This window comes from Taudactylus pleione, unplaced genomic scaffold (assembly GCF_031769625.1).
Source record: "Taudactylus pleione unplaced genomic scaffold, aTauple2 ptg000266l, whole genome shotgun sequence".
Classification (NCBI taxonomy): domain Eukaryota; kingdom Metazoa; phylum Chordata; class Amphibia; order Anura; family Myobatrachidae; genus Taudactylus; species Taudactylus pleione.
The window spans coordinates 2,964,476-2,983,199 of NW_028284668.1; the positions used below are offsets into that span (position 1 = coordinate 2,964,476).

General features: G+C 52.1%; 1 protein-coding gene across 1 annotated transcript in view; it reads left to right on the top strand.

The window, feature by feature from the left end:
* The window catches only part of MYH9 (myosin heavy chain 9), a 386,037-nt gene that overhangs the window by 83,123 nt on the left and 284,190 nt on the right, over nucleotides 1-18,724 (top strand). Inside the window, exon 10 of the mRNA XM_088481216.1 lies at nucleotides 15,072-15,167. Coding sequence (XP_088337342.1) covers nucleotides 15,072-15,167 — 96 coding nt within the window. The remainder of the gene's footprint in view (nucleotides 1-15,071; nucleotides 15,168-18,724) is intronic.

The window sequence follows — 18,724 nt, forward strand, 5'->3', positions numbered from 1 at the left end:
CTTCATATGGGCTGTGTGACTGGTCACCGGTTTTCCGTCTCCCGTTTCTGTGAGTATGGTTCTTGTGTGTTCCAGTCTTCCTTCTCTGTTTCGTCTCCTCCTCCGGCCTGGGCTGCTTACCAACTGAGGTGCCTGTGGGGCGGGGTATAGGGGAGGTTGGACCCAAGTGCATCCTGGGAGCAGCTGAAAGCTTTAACTCCGTGGTGCCCGAGGATCCAGGATCCAGCTATACCCCAAGGTCACCCTGTGGACCCTATGGACTTCGTAGAAACAGAGATAACAAGGATAAGTTCTTACCATATCTCTTGTTTTTTTTTTACTGTTGGTGCTTCACTCAGGCTCTCCGTGGAATTCATGTGCGGGTAATAAAAGTGGTGGACCAAATGGCTTTGAGTCGGGTAATATTATGCAGTCCCTTGACAAACAGTTTGCATAACTGGCAACAGTCCTTTCCAGGTTTTCCTTTGGGAACCTGTATGCTTTCCTTCCAGTATCTGCTTCCACCACAGATTCATGGGTGAGATGCCTTGTGAGCTGGGGGTGTGACTGTTTTTCTGCAGTGGCTTTCAGGGAGAGAAAGCAAGGCATTTTGCTCTGCATGAAGTTATTCAGTATTCACTCTGGAATTGCCGTTCTGGATGGTCAAGAGGTTGGTTCCTGCCTCAGGAAGAGATGATGGTAAATCCCCAGAACAGACTTTTTTTTTTTTTTTTTCTTTTTTTGTTACATTCTGTACTGTCTTCAACACCAGCTCATGGAGATTTAAAATGAAATTTCTGAGGTCTCTCGTACACTGCATGTCGAAAAAGGCCACTTTATGGCGTCTAGGGAGATAGAAGATGTGTGTTTGCATATTCCTATATGGCAGGGCATCGGAGCTTTCTCCGATTTTGTATTTCTACTTCAGGGTCCATAGGGTATCCACAGGATACCTTGGGGTATAGGTGATGACGTCAGGCATCGGGCACCATAGAGTTAAGTTTCAGCCACCCAGGATGCACTAGGGTCCCCCTCCTATACCCCGCCCCCGAGCCAAGGCATCTCAGTTTAGTTTGGTGCCCGGCCGGAGTCGGATGCACCTGTTAGAGGGGGGCCATGAAGAGCCCCTGAAGTTTCTTGAATGCAGCTGTGGCTGCACATCTGGAAGTACAGTATGGACAGTCAGTCCTGACGTCCATGCTGTCTTCCCTACACCCCCGCCGGTACCAGAACGCCGGTACTGATCCGGGGATGCTGGTAGGCATCTGGGGTCACAGCTAGCGGTGACCCCAGATGTTTAGGACCATGGCCGGAATCAAGGGGGACAACAGGTAAGCAGCGGGGTCCCGCGGTGGGTCCCCGCTGATACATGGTCCCGAGTCCCCAGGCAGGGGGCTCCCTGGGGACTGGCTGCAGCGTGGAGCCAGGTTCTATCCTGCGCTTCCACTACCCCCCTGGGACAGCAGGACCACGGCAGAGCGGTAGCGCTGCGGCGTCCCAGGGGTTAAATGCATGCCAGGGGAGCGCGCCTTCCCTGTCTTCCCCCGCTGCACACAGTCCTCTCTGCTCTAGCTGACTGGTCCTGTGTCAGCGCTCCTCCCCCAGGCCAGCCTCCTCTCTGCTCCTCGGTGGCCATCTTTGGAAGAAGCATGGTGAGCGCTGCTGGACGCTGATAAACGGTGGCATCGCGGTCTAGGTCCCCCTGCATACCTCTCCTTCCGTTGGATTAAGGTCTGTGTATGCAGCGCTGTGTCCTACTATAATTTTCTATCTGTCAGCATTTAACTGTCCCTGTTCTTTCTGCTAAAGCCCTTGCGGTGCTTGCAGGGTGGTCTCACACTATACCAACGAGTATCAGTGAGAGGGGTCACATACTTAACATTATGTCTGAAAGTGATTTTCCTCTCCAGCTTTTCTGTACTACATGCAAGGTACCTATAGCGGAGGGGGACGGTAGTGCGGAGGGACTATGTCGGCAGTGTTGTTCGTTGACGCGGCCGATTACGGTCACGCCTACGGTACAGGAGCCGCCCTGGGCTTGTTTTGCCAAAGCGCTTACAACCCTCGTGGGCCAGTTAGCTCCGCAGCCTGCCTTCACTCAGATGGGTTTGTCCCAGCAGTCAGTGGTGTCGTCACCCATGCAGGGTTTCCCGAGACAATTGATGGTACCCCACAGTCTCCCTATTTCCCCTCAGGTCTCTCATGAGCCTGCGTGGGATAATTCATTAACAAGCTCTGTACAGCAGTTGTCAGAAGTGTTGCAAGGGGAGTCTGTGATGCGGCCGGTGGCGTCTGTCTGCTGCATATGAGGATGACGACGGGACGTCCGACGATGGGGAGATTCTGGATCTTTCTGACCAGGAACCTCCCCGTCCTAAAGAGTTGGGCGCTAAGTCTAAGGTGTATATACCTGGCCTTATTCGTGCAGTCCGTACTGCTTTAGTTATTGAGGATGAGGAGCCTCTGGTATCAAATTCCAAGTACGCCTTTTTCAAGGATGTTAAAGGAGATACCACAGTGTTTCCTCTTTCGGGGCAATTAGTTGACCACCTAGAGGAAGCGTAGAAACAGCCAGGCAAACGATATCCGCCTCAAAGGCGTTTAGTAGTGGCGTATACGTTTGCGGACAATTATTTTGCCAAGTGGGAGTCCCCTCCACAGGTGGATTCTCATGTGACACGCCTTGTCCGTAGTGCTACATTACCCATGCCATCCATGTCCTCCCTTAAGGATGCTACGGACCGCAAGGTGGAGATCTGCCTGAAGTCCGTCTTTCTACTTGAGGGTCCATAGGGGGTCCACAGGGTTGACCTTGGGGTATAGCTGGATCTGGATCCATGGGCACCACGCAGTTAAAGCTTTAGCTGCTCCCAGGATGCACTTGGGTCCGTCCTCCTCTATACCCCGCCCCCGGCCACAGCACCTCAGTTTGAGTTGGTGCCCGGCCGGAGTCGGGTCACCTGCGCAGGGGGGCTGCAGGAGCAGCCCCCAAAAAGCTTTCTATTTTTATTTAAAAAAAAGAAAAAAAGAGCCTGTTAGATTTTTATTTTAAAACAGAGGCTCTAGTGTGGCAGCGACGGGCTGTCTATGCAGACGCCCACGCTGCCGCTCTCCTTCCCCGCTGGCGCCGCGACGCCAGTACTGCACTGGGGATCGCGGCGGGAGGCCAGAGTCCGTACTAGCCGGACTCTGGGTTCCTCCCTGGACTGCTGCCTGAGTCGCCGGGGACAAGGTAAGCCGCGAGTCGCCGATTAGCGGCGGCTCGCGGGTTTTGCCTGCACATGCAGTCCTTTGCCCCCGGTCCTAGGGGACAGACCGGGGGCCGCTAGCGGTGGCGGCGGGCTCCCCCTCTGATGAGGAATAACCCGTGGGACCACTAGACCACCAGGGATATATGGCAAGCGGGAAGCCTGCAGCCCTGGGGTTAATATGCTAGCCAGGGGAGGAAGCCTTCCCTGTCAGCGGCTTCTCCCCTCAGCTCAGCGCGCCTTTCAACACTGAGTCTGGCGTCGCTAAGCTGCAGATTCCTCGGCCACTCCTCCTCTGAGGTCTCCAGCAGCCATTTTCTCACAGTGGCAGCGCAGTTCTTCAGGGAGCACGCGGACCGGTCCCCCTGTGTACCTCTCCCCTGATTAAGGACAGCGTACACAGCACTATAGCCCTCCCAGACACTGAATCTGGGCAGGTTGATTGTAGTGGAAAGGTGCAGTGAGTATATCTTCCTGCATGGTATGTGACTTTTGCTAGTGCTGCCTGTCTGTGTCTTTTTTCTACTTACTGTCAGCTTATACCTATCCCTTTACTTCTCCTACAAGCCCTACAGGTGTGTGGGGGAGGGGCGTTTCTACTGACCTCACTTATATAGATCACGTATTTGTGAGGTCCGTCACATACAGTTGTGTGCTACTCAGTGCCATATTGTGGGCTGTTGTTCAGCACACCGGTGAGTGCATTTTACTTCTACCCTGGTGCCAGATATATAATATATTCTGTCATGTCAGACGAGGAGGTTGAGCGCTCAGTGGCTCAGGTGTTTGCCTCCTGTGGACGCTGTTCTGCAGGAGTAGATAGGGAGGATTTGTCACAGGATGGCCTGTGTAGTCGATGCCAGGTGGCTCCTGGCCCATCCAGACCTTCTCTGGCGCAGGAACCACCGTGGGCGATGTTTTCTCAAGTGCTGGTGTCTATTGCGGACCGTCTGTCGGTCCCGACTGCTCTCCCTACTAGGGCGTTGCCCCAGCCGACCATCCCCCATTCCCCGGGTGTCCCGCAGTTATTGCGGAGTCCTCCTGGGTCTCAGTCGGTGGGTCCCTATGCGGGGTTGCCTATGTATATACAGGCTTCCCCTGTGCTGCAGCAGCCTGTGGTACCTTTTCAGGCCCCTATGGTGACTCCTCCACCCTGGGTGGATGTGCTCTCCAACTCTGTGCAAAATTTGGCGGCCGCTTCCTCGGCTTTTCAGTCAATGTTGCAGACTGACATGCCTTCTAGGATTTCAAAACGCCCACTCATGACACGGGCTGCTCAGGTATCGGACTCAGAGGGTTCCTCAGATGATGGGGAGGTCCCTGATGACACTGACTCGGACGCCTCGGTCCAGGAAATGGATACCAAGTCGTCCATTAATGTGCGAGCACTAGTTAGGGCGGTGCGAGCTATTCTTCTTATAGAGGATGAGGCACCGCTTCCTAAGTCGAAGTTTCCTAGTTTCAAAAAAACTAAGGTGGCTTCTGCGGTGTTTCCCCTGTCGGATCAGTTGACGGATCATATGGCGGTAGCTTGGCAGGCGCCCAGTAAGAGATTCCTTCCTCAGAAGCGGTTGGCTTCTAATTACCCCTTTCCTGAGGCACATTGTAAAAAATGGGAAACTCCACCGGCGGTGGATTCCCATGTCACCCGTTTAACTCGGGGCGCCACCTTACCATTACAGTCGATATCCTCGCTGAAGGATCCCACGGCCAGGAAAGTTGAGACTTGCTTAGTCTATTTACTCCCTCTCCGGGGCGGTGGCCCGACCGTTCATGGCCATCTCCTGGGTGGCCAAGGCCATTGAGGGGTGGGCCAATGCATTGGAAGATACCTTCCCGGACGACGCTCCGGATGTCCAGCGGGCGTTGTTGGGACAAATGAGGGACGCTGCTTCTTACATTGGAGAAGCTTCTTTAGATGCTAGTCTGCTGACCTCGCGGGTATCGGCTGCAGCGGTGTCTGCCCGCCGATCCTTATGGTTGCGGTCCTGGAGAGCGGACTCTGATTCAAAGAAAGGTCTGGAGGCCTTACCTTTCAATGGGGAATTACTATTTGGTCCGGACTTGGACAAAATAGTGGACACCCTGGCTAAATCCAAGTCGGCCTTCCTCCCTTCGGCGGCACTGCCTGCTAAGGTTCGGAGTTCGGCTTTTCGTTCCTTTCGGGTTCAGGGTAAGGCGAAAGGTCAGTCCTTCCCGAGACAGTCTGCGAGTAAGACTGCCTCTAAACCCAAGAAGCAAGCCTGGAGTGCTCGGCGCCCTTCTTCCAAGCAGGAAGATAAACCTGCGGCCTGATGGGACGGGCCTCCCTCTGGGGGACCTCAGAGTGGGAGACCGACTTCTTCTATCTGCCCAGTGCTGGCACAATACCACCACGGATGCCTGGGTTCGAGAAGTGGTCTCCCAGGGGTACGCCCTGTCTTTTCGGCACAGACCACCCCACCAGTTTTTCTGCACAAGTCCTTCTCAGGACAAGACCAAGGCGTTACAGGTTCAGGAGGCTATAGAGTCCTTGCTGAAAGCAGGGGTCATTGTTCCCGTTCCTCTATCACAACGAGGGACGGGGTATTATTCGTCTCTGTTTCTGGTGCAGAAACCCAATGGTTCTCATCGCCCTATCCTCAACTTGAAGTCTATGAACAAATTCCTCAGAGTTCCCAAGTTCAGGATGGAAACGTTACGTTCCATCATTCTGGCGATGGAACCGGGGGATTACATGGTGTCCCTGGACATCCAGGACGCCTACCTCCATGTTCCGATAGCATCTTCACACCAGCGGTATCTGAGGTTCGCTATCCTTCAACACCACTATCAGTTCCGGGCGCTACCCTTTGGTCTCTCCACGGCACCGAGGGTGTTCACGAAGATTATGGCGGTCATGGCCGCACATCTTCGGAACCAGAATGTACGGCTGCTGCCGTACCTGGACGACCTCCTGTTGCTGGCGAGCTCCCCGGAGGTACTGCTTCAACATCTCCACCTGACGATCGCTTGCCTGCAAGCACACGGGTGGTTGATAAATTGGAAAACGTCCTCTCTGATTCCATCACAGCGGATGGTTCATTTGGGAGCCCTGCTGGATTCGCGTCAGCAAAGGATCTTCCTGACTCCGGAGAAGGTCGCCTCCCTACAGCTGCGGATACGCAGTTGCCTGAGCCGTTGCCGCCTGTCGGTCCATTTGGCTATGAGAGTTCTGGGGTCCATGGTGTCGACATTCGACATGGTGGAATTTGCCCAGTTCCATTCCCGGCCCCTGCAGGGGCTGATTCTATCAGAATGGAACGGGTTACCTCACCGGATCCGCTCTCAGGTGCTGGTGTTGTCTCCGGACGTTCGGCTATCTTTGGCTTGGTGGCTTCAGACAGCTCATCTGGTCGAGGGGCGCCCATTTTGGATCCCGGACTGGGTCCTGCTCACGACGGATGCCAGTCTCCGGGGTTGGGGGGCAGTGACCGGCTCTTTGTCGCTTCAGGGTCGTTGGTCAGCGGAAGAAGCACTTCTCCCCATCAACATCCTGGAACTGCGGGCAGTATAAAAGGCCCTGCAGTCGTCCGGCCCCGCTCTTCACGGAAGGGCGGTACAGGTGCAGTCCGACAACGCCACCACGGTGGCGTATATCAATCACCAAGGCGGAACTCGCAGTCAGGCAGCGATGTCGGAGGTGTCTCGTATCCTGTCTTGGGCGGAGTGTCACGTTCCAGCGATCTCGGCAGTCTTCATCCCCGGAGTCCTCAATTGGGAGGCGGACTTCCTCAGCCGTCACCACGTGCATCCCGGGGAATGGTCGCTTCACCTAGAGGTGTTTCAGCTACTCGTGGACAGGTGGGGACTGCCGGAGCTGGACTTGATGGCCTCCCGTCACAATCACAAGTTGCCCGTTTACGGGTCAAGGACAAGAGACGCAGGTGCAAGTCTGGTGGACGCGCTGTCGGTGACATGGACGTTTCACCTGGCGTATCTGTTTCCTCCGATATCCCTGCTTCCTCGGGTTCTGCGGAAATTCAAGCAGGACGTCGGCATGCTCGTGCTGGTAGCTCCGGCGTGGCCCAGACGTCCTTGGTACTCCGATCTCAGGAGCCTCTCCATCGACGCTCCGTACCTTCTTCCTCAACGTCTGGACCTGTTGTCTCAGGGGCCCTGCCTTTACCCGGATCTGGGTCAGCTGTCTTTGACGGCGTGGCTCTTGAGACAGCCGTCTTGAGGTCTCGGGGCTTCTCCAGTTCGGTTATTGGTACCATGCTCAGGGCACGCAAGCCTGCTTCAGCACGGATTTATCACAGAGTGTGGCACACTTACTTTCAGTGGTGTGAGTCCAGACTTTATGATCCTCAGGTGTTCCGAGTTTCTAGGATCTTGGAATTTCTTCAGTCAGGATTGGATCTCGGCTTACGCCTTGCATCTCTGAAGGTTCATGTGTCCGCCTTGTCCGTGTGGTTTCAACGGCGGATTGCAATACTACCAGACGTTCACACCTTTTTCCAAGGTGTTCTCAGGATCCAGCCTCCCTTTGTGCCTCCTGTGGCTCCTTGGGACTTGGCGGTGGTGCTACGGGTCCTGCAGGGTCCTCCGTTTGAGCCTCTTGAGGCGGTGGAGCTCAAGTGGCTGACATTTAAGACGGTTTTTCTCCTGGCAATTGCTTCGGCCAGGAGGGTGTCTGAATTGGGGGCGCTTTCCTGTCGCCCTCCTTTCCTGATTTTTCACCAGGACAGAGCGGTGCTTCGCACTCGTCCTGAGTTTTTGCCCAAAGTGGTCTCGAAGTTCCATATTAATCAGGAACTTGTTGTGCCAGCTTTTCAGTCCCCTGATCTTTCAGCTGGTGAGACTTCCTTAGATGTGGTCCGGGCGCTTAGAATTTATGTAGACCGGACGGCTTCGGTTAGGAAGTCTGATTCCTTGTTTATCCTCTTTGGTTTTCACAAGAGGGGTTGGCCTGCCAACAAACAAACGTTAGCCCGTTGGCTTCGTTCAGTTATTTGTGAGGCGTATGCACAGGAGGGCTTACCTGTGCCAGCCTCTGTTAAGGCTCATTCCACTCGTTCTGTGGGTCCCTCTTGGGCTGCTAGACGTGGCGCTTCTGCTGTTCAGCTGTGTAACTCGGCCACTTGGTCTTCAATTCAAACGTTTTTGAGGTTCTATGCGTTTGACACCTTTGCCTCTCATGATGCATCCTTTGGGCGCCGGGTACTCCTTTCAGCACAGGAGCGTCCCCGCCCTTAGTTGTACTGCTTTGGGACATCCCCAAGGTCAACCCTGTGGACCCCCTATGGACCCTGAAGTAGAAAACAAGAGATATGGTAAGAACTTACCTTTATCTGTTTCTACGAAGTCCATAGGGTCCACAGGGCGCCCGCCCTGACGCACCTGGCTTCAAATGGGCTGTGTGGCTGGTCACCGGTTTTCCGTCTCCCATTTCTGTGAGTATGGTTTCTTGTGTGTTCCAGTCTTCCTTCTCTCTGTTTAGTCTCCTCCTCCGGCCTTGGCTGCTTACCAACTGAGGTGCTATGGCCGGGGGCGGGGTATAGAGGAGGACGGACCCAAGTGCATCCTGGGAGCAGCTAAAGCTTTAACTGCGTGGTGCCCATGGATCCAGATCCAGCTATACCCCAAGGTCAACCCTGTGGACCCTATGGACTTCGTAGAAACAGAGATAACAAAGGTAAGTTCTTACCATATCTCTTGTTATTCCCTTGCGGTGGGGGCAGCACGGCCAGCTATGGCCATTTGCTGGGTTACTAGAGCTATGGAGCTCTGGGCTGATACGTTGGAGGCGTCCTTCGATTTTGGCTGAGCAGACGGAGTTGATCGGCAATCTCCGGGATTCGGCCACTTATATCAACGAAGCGGCCTTGGATATTAGTCCCCTGGCGTCTCGAATTTCTTCGGCAGCTGTGGCTGCTCGTCGCACCTTGTGGTTGCGATCCTGGAAAGCGGACGCTGATTCCAAAAAGGGTTTGGAGGCGTTGCCTTTTAACGGATAAGTTCTCTTCGGTCCGAACCTGGACAAGATTGTATCCACGCTGGCGGCAGCTAAATCGGCATGTCTCCCGTCGGCTGCTGTTCCTTCTGGTTCAGTTACTTCGTCCTTTCGGTTTTATAGGGCCCAGGGTAGGCCTAAAGCACAGTCCTTTCCCCGACAGGCTGGCCCCAAGAAATCTGCCAAGTCCCGGAAGCAGGCCTGGAGTACCAGACGTCCGGCCCCTAAGCCAGATGACAAACCTGCGGCCTGACGGTCCGGGCCTCCCTTTGGGGGATCCCAAAGTGGGAGGCCGCCTGCTGCAGTTCGCCCGGTGTTGGTCGGTCACCACACTTGGGTTCTCGAGGTGGTCTCACACGGGTATGCCTTCTCCTTCCGGCACAGACCCCCTTCTCGATTCTTCACCACGGGTCTACCATTAGACCGGAACAAAGCCACGGAACTGCGGAAGGTTTTGCACACTATGCTCCAGGCTGGAGTTATAGTTCCTGTTCCATTCTCCCAGAGGGGCCAGGGTTTCTATTCCAATCTCTTTTTGGTGCAGAAACCCAATGGGTCGTTTCGTCCGATTCTCAACCTCAAAGCTCTCAACAAATCTTTGCGGGTGCCGAAGTTTACGGATTGAAACCCTACGGTCCATCATTCTGGCGCTGGAACCTGGTGACTACATGGTGTCATTGGACATACAGGACGCTTACCTGCATGTCCCTATTCTTTTGCGCCATCAGCAGTTCCTCAGGCTTGCAATCCGCAGCGACCACTTTCAGTTCCGGGCGTTACCTTTTGGCCTGGCGACAGCACCACGTGTTTTTACCAAGGTGATGGCGGTCATGGCGGCTTCCCTGCGGCTGCAGGGAGTCCGCATGTTGCCGTACTTGGACGACCTTCTCTTAGTGGCAGGATCTCTGGAGCTCCTTCTGCGCCACTTGGACCTGACCATTGCGCTACTGCAACTGCACGGATGTTAATAAACTGGCAGAAGTCCACCCTGATCCCGTCTCAGCGGATTCTGCACCTCGGAGCCTTATTGGACTCGGGACAGCAAAGGATCTTTTGTGACGGGGGGAAAAGATCTCTGCCTTACAGTCGAGGGTGCGCAGTTGTCTGCAGAGCCGCTGGGTGTCTCTGCACTCGGCGATGAGGTTACTGGGCTCCATGGTGTCGGTATTCGACATGGTGGAATATGCCCAGTTTCACTCCAGACCTCTGCAGCACCTGATCCTGTCCAAATGGAATAGACTGCCTCAGTGTCTACGGCAGAGCTTCTTATAAACATCTTGGAACTCCGAGCGGTTTTCAATGCTCTCCAGCAGGCACATCGGGTTCTCCAGGGTCACCCAGTGCAGGTCCAGTTGGACAACGCTACCACCGTGGCCTACATAAACCGGCAAGGAGGAACCCCAAGTCGGGCGGCTCTCGTAGAGGTGTCTCGGAACCTGGTATGGGCGGAGTGCAATCTTCCGGCCATATCAGCTGTCTTCATCCCGGGAGTGCTAAACTGGGAGGCGGACTTTCTCAGTCGCCAGGACGTTCATCCGGGGGAATGGTCCCTGCATCCGGACGTTTTTCAACTGTTGGTGGACAGGTGGGGTCTTCCAGAGATCGACCTCATGGCGTCCCGTCACAACAACAAGTTGCCGGTGTACAGGTCTCGCACAAGAGACGAAGGGGCGTCTCTGGTGGATGCTCTGTCCGTCCGGTGGAAGTTCCGGTTTGCCTATCTCTTTCCTCCGGTTTCCTTTCTTCCACGGGTAATCCGGAAATTCAAACAGGAAGGAGGGACGCTCCTGTAGATAGCTCCCGCATGGCCCAGACGGCACTGGTTCTCAGACCTTCAGGGTCTGTCCGTGGACAGTCCTCTGCGGTTGCCGCTACGACCGGACCTTCTGTCACAGGGTCCTTGTCTGTACCCGGACCTGACTCTGCTGTCTTTGACGGCGTGGCTGTTGAGGCGGCCATGTTAAGGTCCAGGGGGTTTTCCAGCTCTGTAGCGCGAACCATGCTAAGAGCTCGGAAACCGTCTTCCGCGAGAATTTACCATCGCGTGTGGCATACGTTCTTCCAGTGGTGTCGACGACCGAGAGGTTATGCATCGCGAGAGTTTCGTCTGTCTTCCTATAGGCGGGACTAGACCATGGGCTTCGCCTTGCTTCTTTTAAGGTGTAGGTTTCTGCCCTGTCTGTCTGGTTTCACCATAGGATTGCTACAATCCCTGATGTACGCACCTTTTATGCAGGGCGTTCTGCGAATTCAGCCGCCTTTTGTTCCACCTGTGGCGCCTTGGGACTTGGCTGTGGTCCTGAGGGCTCTCCAAGGACTGCCATTTGAACCACTGGGCTCAGTGGATCTTAAATGGCTAACAGCTAAGACTGTTTTCCTTCTGGCCATAGCTTCGGCCAGACGTGTTTCTGATTTAGGGGCTCTTTCTTGTAGACCCCCTTTCTTGGTTTTTCATGGGAACAGGGCAGTGCTTCGCACTCGGCCTGACTTTCTTCCCAAAGTTGTTTCCCAGTTTCATGTTAACGAGGAAATAGTTGTTCCGGCCTTTAACTCACCTGGCCTTTCAGTGGGTGAGGCCACTATGGATGTTGTGCGGGCCTTAAGGACTTATGTTGACCGCACTTCTTCGTTTAGGAAGTCGGACGCCTTGTTTGTCCTCTATGGCTTCCGTGAAAAGGGTTGGCCTGCTTCGAAGCAAACTTTGGCAGCCTGGATCCGTATGGCTATTTCTGAAGCTTATCTTCATGAAGGTCTGCCGGTACCTCCTTCTGTGAAGGCTCATTCCACTAGGTCTGTGGGTCCTTCGTGGGCAGCTCGACGTGGTGCCTCTGCAGTCCAGATCTGCAAGGCTGCTACGTGGTCCTCTGTCCATACCTTTGTGAGGTATTATGCGTTTGACACCTTTTGCCTCTCAGGATACTTCCTTTGGGCGGCGGATTCTCCTTTCAGCACAGGAGCGTCCCCACCCTTAAAGGATACTGCTTTGGGACATCACCAAGGTACCCTATGGACCCTGAAGTAGAAAATGAGATATGGTAAGAACTTACCCTTGTTATCTCTATTTCTACGAAGTCCATAGGGTTCCACAGGACTCCCGCCCTGTCGCACCTGTGCTGCAGATGGGCTTTACTCTGGTCACCGGTTTTTCCGTCTCCCTCTGGTGAGAATGTGATTCTTGTGTGTGTCCAGATCTTTGTTCTCTCTCTTCCTTCTCCTCCTCCGGCCTATGGCTTGGTACCTAACTGAGAGGCCTTGGCTCGGGGGCGGGGTATAGGAGGGGGACCCTAGTGCATCCTGGGAGGCTGAAAACTTAAATCTATGGTGCCCGATGCCTGACTTCATCACCTATACCCCAAGGTATCCTGTGGAACCCTATGGACTTCGTAGAAATAGAGATAACGAGGGTAAGTTCTTACCAGATCTCATATTTTCCGCACTAACCTTATCAGTTTAGGGTTTTCCTGCTCAGTTTGGTGGCAACTGTGGTGGTAAACCTGAGTCTGTTGCATCTGAAATAGTTTCCCTTGATTTGGGCCTTACTAATGGCAGGATTTGAGCCTTAGTGGTTGCTGCATGATGCATAATCTGTCTTAAAAAATGGAAAGTAACTGTTTTAAAGAATGAGTTTCTTCCATTTATTGGTAATAATTTCTTCAACACTGGTTATTAAGAGAGGATGGAAGTGATTAGGACCCATGAAAGCAATTCTCTACTTGATCTCCCAAAAGTTGTGGTTCCAGAACAGTGTTGGGATTGTATTCCATTCTGTTTTGTTAAAAATTAAGCCTTTAAAATCCTGTATTAAGTAGCTTGGAACCAGACAAGTTTCTGAATTCCATACACATCAGACTCTTACCTTCATGTTCCAATTTGGGAAAAATAGTCTTACATTCAGTCATTGAACTCTCACTATCAATTACATTCTCCTTTCGGCCCAGTTACGGTGCCTAGAATGTTTGCAAAGCTTCATGGTTGTGCTGGCTACATTGAAAGATGGGGGAGTAACCGTTCCCATTTGGACAATAATCCAGAGATACCCTAACAGTCCAGGTTTTAAGGATATCCATGCTTGACCACAATTGGTTTAATTAATACCTGTAGATTTGATTTAACCACCTGTGCCCAGTCATGGATATCTCTAAAACTTTAACTGTTGTGGTGCCTTGAGGGCCGTGTTTGTGAAACTCTGTTCTAATAAATGGAGTATCCTCATCCCCTTTCTGATTCCACTTACATGTGACAGCCAAGATTATGGCGTTGCATAGATGACTAATTACAATAGGTATATCCGTTCCAGAATTGCCATTTGAAGGAAGATTCATCTTTGGAGGAATAATCATAAATTTCTATCTATGTTCTAGAGTGACCACTGTAGCTGAAGGAAAAGCTCAAGGATGCAGGCTATAAATATTCAAATTAACATTAGATGTTCGTTTAGATTGTCCAAAATTTGGGTCAGCTATAGGTCAACATGATGGCATCTTGGTTCAGCAACAAAGACTTTTTTTAATTTTGTGTTACGATCCAACAAGTTTTTTTTTTTTTTTTTGTGCAGTTGCCATACCAGTCTCATTGCATTTTTCAGCTTGTTTGTATTTTCCCTACAGGTTCTGCAAAGCATCAATCACACAATCTAATAATTCTAGTGGTGCTTGACTGGCAGTGGTCTGGATACTCATGTCATCCAAAAGGTGGCAATTAGTAGCTCCTGGAAACTTTCTTCCAGGAGATACTCTAGGTCAAAGTTCCCTTCTACATCAGGATGTTAAGTTGCCAGTGATATTTGTTCTGATTTCCGTTTATTGTGGTGGTATTCCGTACGGTTATCCTTGTTAAAATTATTTTTCTGCTTTTTGAGGCTTTGTTTAAAATCCTGAAGTCGCAAGAGAACAAATGGGGATGTTGAGGGGGGGGGGAACTTAAGGTTGTCTTTGAGTTTCTACAACTACACTTCATCAAAGGATTAAAGTAAAAAATATTTTGAATACATTTTTTTTTTTTTTTTTGTCTTCACTTGGCAGTTGTACATTCCAACAGGCAAAACTCTAGAAAGTGACTAGCTCAAGCTGGGTGCTCTATACAATACATCCATGACTGATTGGAATGACCTTTGTATACTGTGTACCTTGAAAACCACCCAGCTTATCGTGCTATGAATTGAGTGGTCTCGTCTTCCCATTGGTGCTGCACATTAGAAATAAAACAATATATCGCAATCGTCCAGCGGATCGAGCAGTGTGCTCGGCGATGCGATAACGTTACATCGCATCGCTGATTTGCATAGTGAATCAGGTGTACCCAACTTTTGTATCCGTTGTAAGTGTGAAAGCAAACTTTACAGTTGGCATGATAATTTTAAACACTCAAACTTCAGCCCTGGGTGCTAGAAGGGATGGAAAGTATATAATAAAACTGCACTAGACATAGTTAAATAAAATATACTTTTTAATTAATGTGAGGAGTCTCAGTGATGCAAATGTTAGAGATTTCCTGGCCTCTACTCTCCTCTGTGGCGGCCGGCTTGAGTGACCCCATGAGTCACTTAGCCGGCTGTTGTTCCCACAGATTATCTGATGCTGCATTGTACAACTCAGCTCTGATAAGTAATGCATGCAGGAGGCGTGATGCCTACTGCTGCATTACCATATCTGTAAGGATGGAATTGCAAAGCTGCTTGCGTGCAGTTTTGCAATTCCTTTCTAAGCTGCATCAGGCCATAAATCCTCATACTTGCTCTAGGGTTCCAGGGTGCTTTCCTGGTTTTGCTCTCCGATATTGGCATCTGTTTGACCAACAGGATTCATATTTCACTTTCAATTACTACCTTGATATACCGATTTGCTTGTGTAATAATTGTCTGATTTTTCCAGGATTATTGCGTGTTGTCTCTGGTGTCCTACAGTTGGGCAACATCATGTTTAAGAAGGAACGCAACACAGACCAGGCTTCCATGCCAGATAACACTGGTAAGGGCTCCAAAATGTCACACTGAAATGCATGTTCATGTGCACATATATTACTTGTCATACCATTTATCTCTATCTGCATGTATTTAATTAAATTGCCTTTTGCACTCCTCTGTATCCCCTAGGGTCACTGCAGATGGATTTTCCATGAAAGCATGTTTGTACTGAATAATATACGTAACCATATTTGTGTAGCATAGTTCAGTAGAGCACTTTTTTATTTAATTTTCAATTAAATCATTCTGGTGTCTGCTGACACAAGACTTCCACCAAAGACTGATCTATTTCAATCTGCAATTGCAGTCTCATCTCAAGTTACAGGGTCCTATGTGAGCTTGTATGTGTGGGGGTTTATATTTGGTTTTGTTTTTTTAATTTGTTGTGGTCTACTATTAAGTCTGGTTTCTTGTAGGCTAGTGTAGATTCACTCTTGTGTGGGTGTAAATTTTTACTGCAAACGAAAAATAAAAGCACAGTAACATGATCCACTGGTTGGCCAAGTGAGTTTCATAGAATGATTTAAGGAAGTGCTCCTAAAATACATATACTGACAGTGAGGTCAGGATAGCCTCCTGAAGTCTTGCTACAGAGATAGCTGACAAAACGAGTTGAGGGTGATATTGATCCAGACTACTAACAGATAAGCTGACCTTTTAGATGCAACATTTTTTTTATGAAATGTGCTTGACTTATTACTCATTGTTATTTCTACTTCAGGGTCCATAGGGGGTCCACAGGGTTGACCTTGGGGTATAGCTGGATCTGGATCCACGGGCACCACGCAGTTAAAGCTTTGCTGCTCCCAGGATGCACTTGGGTCAGTCCTCCTCTATACCCCGCCCCGGCCACAGGCACCTCAGTATTAGTTGGTGCCCGGCCGGAGTCGGGTCACCCTGTCGCAGTGGGGCTGCAGGAGCAGCCCCTAAGCTTTATTTTAAAAGAGAAATTTTTTATTTTTTTCTACTTTTTTACACTGTTAGAGCGGCAGCATCAGACTGTCCTTTAGGACGTCCACGCTGCCGCTCCTTCTCTCCGCTGGCGCCGCGACGCCAGTACAGCTCTGGGGATCGCGGCGGGACCCCAGAGCCTGTACTAGCCGGGCTCTGGGGACTCCCTTGACTGCTGCCGGACGCGACGGGGATCAGGTAAGCCGCGGGTCGCCGCGTGCGGCGGCCCGCGGATACTTTCTATGCAGTCAGAAGCCTCCGGTCTCCGGGGACAGACCGGAGGCGCTAGCGGCGGCGGCGGGCTCCCCCTCACTTGAGGAATACCCCGCGTGTCCGCTAGACCACCAGGGTATCAGGCTGGTAGCGGGACCGGCAACCCGGGGGTTAATTGCTAGCCAGGGGAGGCAGCCTTCCCTGTCTAGCGGCTCCTCCCCTCAGCTCAGCGTGCCTTTCAACTAGCAGTCTGGCGTCGCTGAGCTGCTCTTATCTCTCGGCCACTCCTCCTCTGAGGTCTCCGGCGGCCATCTTTACTGGCACATCGCAGACTCCCAGGCGGTATCAAGTGGACCGGTCCCCCTGTGTACCTCTCCCCTGCTAAAGGACAGTGTACACAGCGCTATAGCCCTCCCAGACACTGAATCTGGGCGGTTGATTGTAGCGGAAGGTGCAGTGAGTATAACTTTTCTGCATTGTATGTGACTATTGCTAGTGCTGCCTGTCTGTGACTTATTCTCCTTGCTGTCAGCTTATAACTATCCCTTTCCTTCTCCTACGGCCCGCAGGTGTGTGGGGGAAGGGCGTTTTTCTGAGACCCTCACTTATATAAAACACGTATTTGTGGGGTCAGTCACATACTGTTGGGTGCTACACAGTACCATATCTGGGCTGTTGTGTCGCATACTGGGAGTGCGCGGGTGTTAAAACCGTAATTCCTCTGGTGATACCTATTTCTTGTGATTTACGGTATCATGTCTGATGAGGAGACTGAGCGCTCCGTGGCTCCTGTGCTATTTTCCTGCAGACGTTGTGCTGCTGGAGTTGATGGGGAGGACTTATCTCAGGATGGTCTGTGCGGGCGGTGCCAGCTGGTACCGGGCCCCTCCAACCCCCCTGTATCACAGGACCCTCCTTGGGCGATGTTTTCACAGGTGCTGGCGTCTATTGCGGACCGGTTATCTGTCCCATCAGCGGTCCCTTCTAGGGCGTTGCCGCAGCCCACCATCCCCCATTCCCCGGGGGTTCCACAAATGTTGCGGTCTCCCCCCGGGGCCCAGACTGTGGGTCCTTACTCGGGACTGCCTGTGTGTGTGCAGTCTTCCCCAGGGACGCGTCAGTCTGTAGTGCCTTTGCAGAGTTTTGCTCCGACGGCTCCTCCGCCTTGGGTGGATGTTCTATCCAGCTCCGTACAGAGTCTGGCGGCTTCATCCTCGGCGTTTCAGTCCATGTTGCAAGGTGATGTGCCACCAAGGGTGTCTAAACGTCCGGTTGTGAGTTCACTAGCTGCGCAGTTGTCGGACTCGGAAGTGTCCTCAGATGATGGAGAAATCCGTGAGGACTCTGACTCTGATGTCATGGGGCAGGAGGTGGAAGCTAAGTCCTCCATTAATGTTCCAGCCTTAGTTAGGGCGGTGCGGGCTATCCTACATGTAGAGGATGATGCGCCGGCTCCTAGGTCGAAGTTCCCTAATTTTAAAAAGGCCAAGGTGACTTCAACTGTGTTCCCCCTGTCTGATCAATTATCGGATCATATGGCGGCGGCCTGGCAGTTACCTAGTAAGAGGTTCCATCCACAGAAGAGGTTGGCGGCGAACTATCCTTTTCCTGAAGCTCATTGCAGGAAATGGGAAACTCCGCCGGCAGTGGATTCCCACGTTACCCGCTTGATCAAAAGCGCGACGCTGCCATTGCCGTCTATCTCCTCTTTGAAGGATCCCACGGACAGGAAGGTGGAGACTTGTTTAAAGTCCATTTATTCTCTTTCCGGGGCGGTGGCTCGCCCGTCCATGGCTATCTCCTGGGTGGCTAAAGCCATTGAGGCATGGGCCAATGCCTTGGAGGATACCTTTCCTGATGAGGCTCCGGATATCCAGAGAGCGTTAGTGGGACAGATGCGGGATGCAGCTTCCTATATTGGGGAAGCGTCTTTGGATGCCAGCCTGCTCACGTCTAGGGTGTCGGCTGCAGCGGTGTCTGCTCGGCGCTCCCTGTGGCTGAGGTCCTGGAGGGCTGATGCAGATTCAAAAAAGGGTCTGGAGGCCTTGCCTTTTAATGGTGATTTACTATTTGGTCTGGATTTGGACAAAATAGTGGATACTTTGGCTAAGTCCAAGTTGGCTTTTCTCCCTTCGGCCTCTGCGCCGGCTAAAGTGAGGAGCTCTGCCTTTCGGTCCTTTCGGGTTCAGGGTAAGGCCAAGGGCCAGTCCTTCCCGAGACATTCGGCGACCAAGGCCGCACCCAAGCCCAAGAAGCAGGCATGGAGTGCTCGGCGCCCTTCTTCCAAGCAGGAGGATAAGCCTGCTGCCTGATGGGACGGGCCTCTCTCTGGGGGACCCCAGAGTGGGAGGCCGACTTCTCCAATTCGCCCAGTGTTGGCACAATACCACCACGGAT